We start from the raw sequence: 10,503 nt of genomic DNA, 5'->3' as shown, positions 1-10,503 counted from the left end.
TTCAAGTAATAAAACCCCATCTGATTGCAAAAAATTTGTGGTAGTTCTTTTTCTTCATCCTTTTTTTCTTTTTTTCTTTTTTTTAAATACAAGAAATTCAAAGAGATAAGCACAAAAAACCTGCTTATCTTCCAAGATCATAGAAAGTCTGTAGATTGAAAAATGATGGCCTTACCTATTTAAGGAAATAAATTTCCCATTTTTATATAATATTTGCAACCTCCTAGCATCATCAATTAAATCCATCAACCCTACAAATAGTAAAGCCAATCTTTCCAAACTTCCCAATGAGAAACTGAATCCATCAGAATGGGAGCCACTTGTCAGGAAGCTGCAACTATCTCCCTCAAAATCAGCAGCGGTTGACACTGCTTGGCCTATTAAACGTCAACCATAGCATTTACAAAATTTTCTCCGCAGTTTCAACAGCATTGGAGAATGAACTTTCCCATTCTGACCCATTCAGATCAATATAATTTTCAATTGTAAACAAAACCCAAAGCCTCAAAAGGGGACAACTAGATTAGCTATCGCCACTCACGGCAATTACCACACCTCCAATTGCCTTCCTCAAATGATGTTTCAACCCAGGGTGAGCAGTGACTATGTATTTGCAACCCACAATTCTGGCAAAAAAGATCAGGAACTGGTTCTGCATGTGAACACCTCCCACAGTGAATGATGTTAACGGTAGGCTCTACAGAATTTGCAGGTTCTTCCTGATCAGTATAATTACCCACTATTCCATACTGTTCAGGGAACTCATCTTGTGAAATTGTACAAGAAGCATTTCCCATGTACCCCGACCAATTCCCAGATGTATCACCTCCATTATATGGGGCACCATCATCAGATGCCAGCAACTCTGTAACAGAGAAGTAGGTCTGGGGTTCAAATTCCATATCTTCACAATTAAATCCATCATATTCTAACATCATCTCGCTCTGAACATCCCATTCCACCATAGGAGATAATGCTTTTTCCTCATGATTCAAGACTCTGTCTGTTTCGGGGTGTGTCGATAATTCAGCAGAAAGATTACTCCCAAATAAACCATCTACATCCTCTTCACGCTTCACTTGCCTTCTGACTGGAAGTTTCTGTGGCCCTGGCACAGAAGCAGTACTCCATTCAATATCCAGTTCTGAAGTATGGTCTGTGATTAGCTCAACTTTGGAAAGAGGTAAAAGAGGATCATGTTCTTGTTTTGACACTTCTGCCATGGGAAACGCTGGAGTAACAGGTTTAAACTCTTTAAATTCTTGGTACAAACCTTCATCCATATTCCATACTGGAGTAGCTGGTTCACAGTCTATATATTCTTGTTTTCGAACTTCTGCCATTGGATACACAGGAGTTGCAGGTTCACACTCTCTAGATTCAGAAATTATTCCCGAATCAGAGTCTGCTCTTACATTTCCTTGTTTTGTATCCCTTGTGCGTGTCTTATTGACCTCGGGTAGCTTGTCTTTGCGGTCTGAGTAAGGACACACTGGTGACCTTATCCTACGACACCTGCAACACTTGTAGCCTGCCACTTCAAAAATTCTTGACTCCTCAAGTTCAACAGCTTCAGCATGGAACCATTCTGCCAATTATCACAAACACAAGGCATCAAAAAATAATAGTAATAAAATACACAGAGAGAGAGAGAGAGAGAGTAGGCATCTTTAGTCAAAAAACATGTGGCATCTATATCTAGAGCAAACTTACTATTGCATGTCTCACAGCAAATGTACATAAGATCAGATTTATAGGGCTTCTGGCACAAGTGACAAACAGGTTCCAAGTGACGTACATCCAAACTGCCCTTCAAAAGAATGTTTTTAAGCCTGAAATCGATGCCTGTATCTTCACTGTTCTTCTTCTTCCATATAATACCCCAAGAACACAGCTTGCGACGGCTTTTGTTTGCCAAGCTAGAATCAGAAGTAGCTTGTTTCAGCTCAGAACGAATATCTCGAGTAGCTGGTTTCAGCTCAGAACGAGTATCTCGAGTTCTCACAGGTGCTGATGATTGATTATTAGCTTTAGGCCTTCCACCCTTATTGACTGTCATTAAGTTAGGATATTCTTGCCTTTGCAATGGCAAGGGACTGGTAGGAGATTCATTACAGCTTTTGTTTTGCACAAGAGCCTTTGCATGGTAACACTGTTTGCAGGTAATCGAGAACTCAATTTCATCATTCATGGAAATTGTTGAACTTCTGGCACATGCTTCATGACAATAACCTGCCCACATTATGGCAAATAATACAATGGTTCAGAAATTTCATGTAATAAATAAATACATAAATGTGTATCTCTGTGTGTGTTTCTTGATATAGGCATGATGGCTCAGTTTATATACCTTGGCATGCACTGCACTTGACTGCCTTTCTGAAAATCACAACAGAGAATATTAATGAACTTGGACCAAGTTGTAGAATGTAAAGAACTAATTAAAAAGAAAAAACGAATACAATAGATATATAAGAAACATACAATATTATTGAACAATTGGGGAAAAACACAATATTATAAAATAATTACCCAAGAGAAACATCCAGCTGACATGAGGAACAAGAGCACACGTCCAATTTATCTCTCTTGCACGTAAGATAGAAAAAAATATCTCTACGGGAAGCTTTCAACCGCCTTTGAGACTTTAAGGTTACATTCAAGGGCTCCTCAATAGATTGCAAGAGTACTTTATTAACACTTTCTTCATACTCTTTGATCAAATATAAAGGAATGCGAGATTCAGAAAACCAATACTTGTCTTTTCCATCTTGACTTTGCTCTATTTCAATGATATTCTTCATGACACGTGAAGGAAGATGCTTTTGGTTCCCAAAAGCAACTGCATATCTAATCCTTTTTTCCACAATTTTTTTATCACAAACGACAGCATTTCTAAAGGCAGAAGCTTCTGTCTCTGGACCTTTTCCATCCTGGAGGTTCTGCTCAGGACGAAGAAGATCACTCCATCTCAAATGAAAGTCTAAGTATCTGACCTGATGCAAATTCCAATTGCATATTTAAAAAGTCATACAACTACAATCTTCAAAAGATAGTTCAATTTGCTGTAAGACCTATAGAATTTGCTGAGAGAGAGAGAGAGAGAGAGAAAGAGAGAGAGCAACAAAATTATAATAAAAATGAGAACGAACCTGAAGCGCAAGATGAGATGCATTCCTACTCATTTCAACTGCAGTTCTCCATACTGACTGTCGGCTTCTTTTTGGAATATCAGAAGAATAATCAATACCAGAAATCCGCCTTCGACCACCTGACGAGCCAAAATACTATTAGTACATTTTCCCCTTATTTTGCAGTAATGCAACTATCTTTAATCTAAAGACTAAAGATGCTTACAATAGCGATGGAATGTTTACCATTTGACGTTAAAAACTGATTGGGGGAGGAGGGGGTGGGGGAAGGATGCTTACAATAAGGGGAGAAGTTGTAAGATTATTTTTCAGAAGATGAAAGGCTAGGGCATCATAGTTACCTTGGCGAGCTGCTTTTCTAACTAATGAGCGAGGCAAAATTGCCCTCTGGAATATAATTTTTGACAGCTTCCCACCTCGCCACCACTCAAAACTCTGGTCACGGCAACCATCAGCTGTCACTTCAGACACAGCAGACTGTTTCCTGTTTCGCCTTCCACTAAGTCCACGTTTCTGTGTTGTTCCAATGGTGCATGTAGAACTTTGAATCATAAGAGATTCATCTAACATACCATCCACCAGCTTAACCCAGTCCACAGAAAGAGCAATGATGCGGATGTGTTCCTCAAGCTGCAAATCAAAACTGAGCTAATCAACCAAAATATAGATGGCATGCGCACAAAAATGCCTACATAAAAAATTGCACTAAATAGAATTTATTTTCTTCCCATAAACAAGGGGAGGATGGTTAAGTCATGGGTTGAGTTTTGCACGTTTTTATGAGTTATGTTTGCCTATAAGAAAGAAATATATAAATTAAACATATATAAACATGTGACACCAAGTGAAGATCAGACAATTTGAATACTCAAAGCCCCACTGATTGCTGCTGAAAGTGGCTAAGTCATTTTTAGTGCCACTCATTCATTCAAACATTTGTATTACAAAAAGTTTGTAAATCCAAATTATACAAGAAGATAATCTTAAGAAAATATTGCATTTGCATTTTGTTGATTAAAAGGCATAAGCCAATGGATTAAAACTTTCATTCATTAGATGTAAAACTCAGAATTGGCAACCAAGGTCTGAAAATTACAAATTTGATATGAAAATTTTGTTTGCGCATTTTGTCTTTCCGTGAACAGAGCATTTTTTTCATCTTTAATAAACAACTATTACTTATTAAAAAAAAAAATTGATATGAAAAGAGCTTCTGACTATCTAAACCAGATCCACACTTATTTGACAATTAGGATGCACTATGAATCTAAAAAGGGAAATTAGAACTTCTGACACATTTCCTTTAATAGCTCCAACAGAAATTTGTCACAAGACCATTCAACAGACCTTTTCTATGTTCTATTTCACAATCAATCATAATAGGTACCTACTAAAGCAGAAAACAAAGTCATTTTTTTTCCAAAATGCTTTTCACATATAGCACATTATAAACTACACATTGCAAGTTCAAAGGAACAACAATCTGCACAATAGTGTTCATGCAATTTTTATTAACAAAAAGTACAGCTTTCGAATTTGACTACAAAAATCAGAAGCTTTAAGAAGTTCAGAAAGCAAAACAAACACACACATACACATATTTATCTCAAACATATTATTGGAGTTTTCTGGGCCCTAATTCAATGTCAATTCTTATAGAACCATTTGGGGTGTCACTTGAGATCAAACTCAAGAAACGTCCCATTAAAAAACCAGCAATAATTTTTTTTTTTTTTTAATTGAAAGTGGAACATTTAACTGTCAGTATAACATTAAACATCTGATTAAACAGAGAAAACTAATGCATTACTAGGCCAAACAATACCTAACATTAATACATAGGCCGATTAATATATACACACAAATAACCAAATAAACCAGGTAACAAAAGAACTTACTTCAAGCAATAGAGCCTTTATTGTACTGCAAGTTGAAGCCTGTTCTACTCGCTTACGCCATTGCTTTCTGTAAATAGCATTCAAAAAGGGGCCAACTATCAGACCACATAAACTCTCCTCCAAATACAAAATGTATGTTGCAATGCTCGCAAGACTCCCTTCTCCACTCTTTTTGAGACGAAGGTTGGCAAGGATCTTCGTGGCAACTTTTGTGGCACACAAGCAAGCATGGTTTAACATGCATCCTCTCTTGCTTGAAACAGGAGCCTTACAAGACAGACACCAACCACATCTCTCTCTTGGGACCTCCACAAGCTTCTTTTCAGAACTTGGCCAGAAGAAACGAGAGGCTGTTAGTGAGAACGCTTTTGCTTGCAAAAGATTGTTGGAAGATGCAACTTTCCTTGGATCTGAAGCATGAGCCTCTGAAACCCGAGCTTCCTCTGATGAAAGAACAGCCAGTCTAGCAGCAGCAGATGCAGCAAAATCTCCATGCATATAGTTATTTATGTATGCCTGAGGTTTAAGGGATGACCCCAGGTACAAAAAATTATCAACTGAATTGCTGTCACCCTTTCCATACACTGATCTATTACCTTCTTTGCTTTGAGAGGGAAAATTCACAGGAAAACACATACCACTGCCATGCCCAGTATAACTGCCATTGTTGTTTCTGGAGGTGCACATAGTAAGCTCTATTGCACTTGATCGGCCAACCAAACTTTGGTGTGTCAAGTCAGATTGATCAGCTTGCTGACTAACTGAGTCACCAGAAATGGCACAGTCCATTTTTATCCCCTCAGTTAGTTTCATATCCATAAGTTGACAATCCTGTTGTCTTGTACCACCATTGCTATGAAGACTGCAATGGTCAGTGTGAATAGTTGTTTCCAAGGAGGCTTTGCTTTCATTATTCCCATAGTTCTCAGACTCAGGCATATGAAGAACTTTCTGGTCTTCCTTGCCAGAAGGGAATGACATTGAAAGGGTTCCATAATCCTTTATGTTTGCTAAATTCATATGTACTGGAAGAGAGAAGACACTTTCTGGAATAGACCAATATTGTAAAATTGCCTTACACAGCCCCAAGTATAAAGCTGTATGTTGCACAGATGAACAAAGAACTTGCAGCACTTTAGGGATGTCATTCCGATTGAAATATCTGAAACATGGTTCTGAATCTACAAAAGCCTTAAGCCTACAATCATGAACATCAAAATATTATAAATGGGTTGAAGAAAATTTCAAAAATTAAGAAAATTAAAGCAGAACAGACAGAATTTAAGAACAAGTCTGAGATAAGGAGAGGTATCAAAGACTAAAGTTCAGGAACCATGTGTTTCACAAAGCCAGAAAACAAAAATTATTCCAGTACAAACAAATAGGTTCATCGAACATTCAGTATAATGTAATTAACAATAAGGGAGATGAAACAAAAGGGTTGAAAACATACACTAGTAAGTGGTCACAAGAACCCAAGAAAATCCGTCCATACAAATCAATGCCGAATATTTCTGCTCCTTTAAGTGTTGTTCCCATCGTAATGGCAGGCCCAATCTTATCAATAGTGCACTCTGGACAGTACCATGGCCCATCAGGTATAAACATTTTCATCACACCTATACACCTTGAATGGTATGCTGACGGGCACCCATCACAGCAAAGCAAGGTCCCATCCATGCCACAAAGCCGGCATTCATCACCATTGCTATCAACATCAACATCAGCACCATCCATATCCTGTTTGGTACCTTTATAACCTGAAGAATTTATGTTTCCTGATGCCTTCATCTCATGCGTTTCTGCAATAATCTCCATAGCTTCTCTGTCCTTGCAAGCAGAAGTTTTAGAATATCTGGGGTGGACCCTTCTAGGCCCATTTTCAGAAGGATTGGATGCTTCTGTACCATAATCTAATCCAACTTCTGATTCTTCACGCATGTCAATCTCAGATCTTATCTCAGCAGACTCTAAGACATCATCACACAGGATTTGCAAAACCATTAACTTCCTAACTGCAGGTAAGGAATAATACTCTCTATCCAAAACCACGTCATAAAATTCTCTCCACTCAGGTCCCTTTGCATATCCCATAACTGTTAAATAGTTGACCAAGTAAACAGGCCACGTCAATGAATCAAGGAGGCTCCAATCAATGCACCTGACAGGAAACAAAAAAATATTTTTTTTTAAAAAAGGGGGTGGGGAAACCAACTTTTTAACAAGGTAAACTGGAAATAGAATCATGTTTCAAATGTAATTTATCATAAAAAATAGATATGCATAATGGCATAAAGAAATATATCTCTTATCTTATAATATCAGAGGGAGAGGTTAGCAGAGAAATAAAGGACATCTTATAATCAATCACTTCAGATATATGGGGAATCAAAATCACCATTCCAACATCTATTTTAACAAAAGATCAATAAAATCCATCTAAGGCTTCATTGTTGCTGTTGTTGCTCAATTGATAGCCAACAGAAAAGAGAGTGCTAATGCATTGTTATATTATAAGATTAGTACTTCTAGCTTTAAAAGAAAAATATAAACAACTCACTTAAATGAAATAGTCAGAGGTATCATGAACAGTAAAGTACATAATAGTATGTTGAAAAACATAGCCCATTTCCACCTTTCTTTCTGCAGTTTGCAACCAAACATAACAGCATAAAAAAAATACTTCCAACATCTACTAACACAAGAAAAACTAGTGACTAGTTAATTCCATCAAAACATCATTCCCACTATGCTTACACAACAACTTGACAGTAATTAAGTTTAAATTTCAGGATGTTGGGTTTTATCAACCAAAGACATAAAGAGACGGAAAAAAAAAGTACCTCAAGCATTTTGAAGCAAGCTCCAAGCCATCCGATGAGAGCGTTTCAAGATGACGCCTCAATGCACGCATCAATGCAACATGAATAGCATCCAACAAGGTGTTTGCAACACAACAATTAAGCGACCCCACAAAATCATCCAAAGTAAATGGGCTCAAAAACAAGCAGACACTAAACGACCGCAAGAAGCCATAAACGGATAAAAGATGTGAAACACACTGCTCCGGCACACCTATGGTTCCCGAAGAAGGTGGCAACTCAAGTAGTGGGATAGGTGGGGTCTCTGTATTGAACCCTGAATCCCTATCCATCGCATACTCACACGAATCACTCGATGAATCAGCATCAGCATCAGCATCAGCATCGCCTTCAACCTCTTCCCCATCCTTTTCAATTGTCAATCCACCACTCACCTCACTCAAAGTAGACATTTCAACCTTATCCCCTTCATTTGTCGAGGCACGTGCTTTCTTCTCCAATTCAATCCTTCTCTTTTCACTAATCTTCAATGCCAATTCATCTAATTTTATCTTCCTTCTATCCAAATCTTCGTCGAAATCATTATCCCTCAAAATAAGCAAGCGAAGCTCGCCACTCTCCAAGTCCTCACTATCACCATCCTCATAATTGACCCTATACAATCCCTCCTCATAATGTACAACTTTCCCGAGAAAAATCCCACTGCCATCGAATTCCTTCAGCACATAGCGCCCAACCAAAGCCAACGATCTCGTCTCCACCGGCTGCTTCTTCGCGTCTAGTCCCGGAGTGTTCTCAGCATCTTTTCGCCTCCGTTTCCTTGGCCGACCTCTCGATCTGGCCACCGGAGGCTCCATATTACCGATCTAGAGTGCAAGAATCGGATCGGACCCTAAAATCCGAATTCCGAATCCAATCGAAAGCGATTTCTAGGGTTTCAAGTAACCTCTATCTCGCTCTAATCAACCAAAAACAATAGAAAAACAAATTTTCCTCACATGAAAAATACTGGTTTAAATTAGGGTTTATGTAGATCCTACACAAACAGAGCAAAAACTAAATCGATCAGAATACAATTTTACAGTATAATTATACTTTTTGCACAAAACAAAGAAAAAATGAAGTTTCGGAATGATATAGATTGGGAATTTCAAAAATTTCGATGAAAAAGCGAAAAATTACCTGATTGATAATCACCATTGACGAAGTGCACGCGGCTTTTGAGAGAGAGAGAAAGAGAGAAGCAAAGCCCTAATAGGAGAGAACAACAACAACCGCCTCTCTCCACACTCTTCTACCAAGTTTTATTATAGCGGCTCGCGTGGTGCTTATACTTGACTCGGAACTCGCTTGCTCACTCCGAGTTGGCTCTGAGTCACGGGTTTTGGTTATTTATTATTTGAGATCTTTTTGTGCTATTTAAAATTAATAAATAACAATTATACGATGAGGGCATCCTCGTGTCACTACTGTGAGTCCTCCCCCCGTATGGTTATTATAATATATGGCCCACTTCTTTTTCTTTTTTTTGTTTAAGAAAAAAAATATCTCTCGTGGACATAAATTCCTAGTACTATTATAGTACAAAATTTATTTTTCCCTATTTGATAACAATAAATTTACAATTATTTTTTTCATTATTGTTGGATTTCTTCACTTCATCCAAGTTGCTTTTATATTATCACTATGATTTATATCATTTTAATCTCTCAATTTTTAAAAATTATTGAACAAAGATATTTTTTTTAAAAAAAAAAACTCTCACTCTTTAACATCTATTGACTAATGAAGTCATACACTCTTTTTTATTCCTACTTAGTCAAAATCCTTTAAATTCTAGAACACCTTGTCCAATTTGAAATTAAATGTATAAAAAAAATGTAGCCAAAAAAAAGCAGCATAGCCTATGATGAGAGATCTAATTTTCATATAGTTATTTTCATCTTTTAACTAATATTTGGGACTTGGTTAAAACTATTACACATTACGAGACATAAATATTATATAGTTTAATATTTTAATTTATTAACTAATAATTGGAAAATTATTAGGTACTCCCGGAGTATCATAAATACGTACTCCCCTCTTTCACATGAATGGTGGGTCCCATCATAAATTTAATTAGTGAGACCCATCATTCATGTGAGATGGGAGAGTACGTATTTATAGTACTCCGGGAGTACACAATAATTTTCCCTAATTATTGGGGTCTTCTTAATTGCCTTAAATCGTTGATTAAATGGCTTAAAGGAAGAGTCAACTGAGTCCGAGTTATATATACATCATGTACATAAGAAAAATGCTTAACAATTTGAAAGAAATTTGATTTCTCTTTTTTTGCGCTTGATAATGTTTGACTTTATAACTCCAAATGGTTTTTCTAATGGTTCTTAAAATAAGATCCATCGGCTCCTATGTTCAAAAACTTTAATAGACATCTTAGAGTCACTCCAAAATGATTTTTCCTTATAATTGTTTAGTGTGTGTAATATTAGAGAAATGAGCGGATTACGTTCAGTGTATCTGGTGTACTAGACTCATAGATATGGTGACACGTGTCACAATAACAGTGGATCCAATATTACTGAATACTAGACATAACTTGCTCTCATTAGAGAATACACACATCCA

General features: G+C 37.1%; 1 protein-coding gene across 1 annotated transcript; it reads right to left on the bottom strand.

Annotated features, from left to right (window-relative positions):
• Positions 1-6: 6 nt before the first annotated feature.
• Positions 7-9,231, bottom strand: LOC126722486 (DDT domain-containing protein PTM). The gene is made up of 10 exons (XM_050425647.1): positions 9,055-9,231; positions 7,894-8,908; positions 6,504-7,211; positions 5,051-6,248; positions 3,494-3,782; positions 3,153-3,271; positions 2,533-2,996; positions 2,351-2,379; positions 1,714-2,232; positions 7-1,588 (listed from the first exon to the last, which is right to left on the bottom strand). The coding sequence occupies exons 2-10, from the start codon at positions 8,727-8,729 to the stop codon at positions 528-530; spliced, it is 5,223 nt and encodes a 1,740-aa protein (XP_050281604.1). The 5' UTR covers positions 8,730-8,908; positions 9,055-9,231; the 3' UTR covers positions 7-527.
• Between the last annotated feature and the right edge of the window lie 1,272 nt (positions 9,232-10,503).

The sequence above is a fragment of the Quercus robur genome, chromosome 1, assembly GCF_932294415.1.
Source record: "Quercus robur chromosome 1, dhQueRobu3.1, whole genome shotgun sequence".
In the NCBI taxonomy this organism is placed as follows: Eukaryota; Viridiplantae; Streptophyta; class Magnoliopsida; order Fagales; family Fagaceae; genus Quercus; species Quercus robur.
The sequence above is the reverse complement of the archived record's forward strand: the minus strand, read 5'-3'. Positions and strand labels throughout refer to the sequence as shown.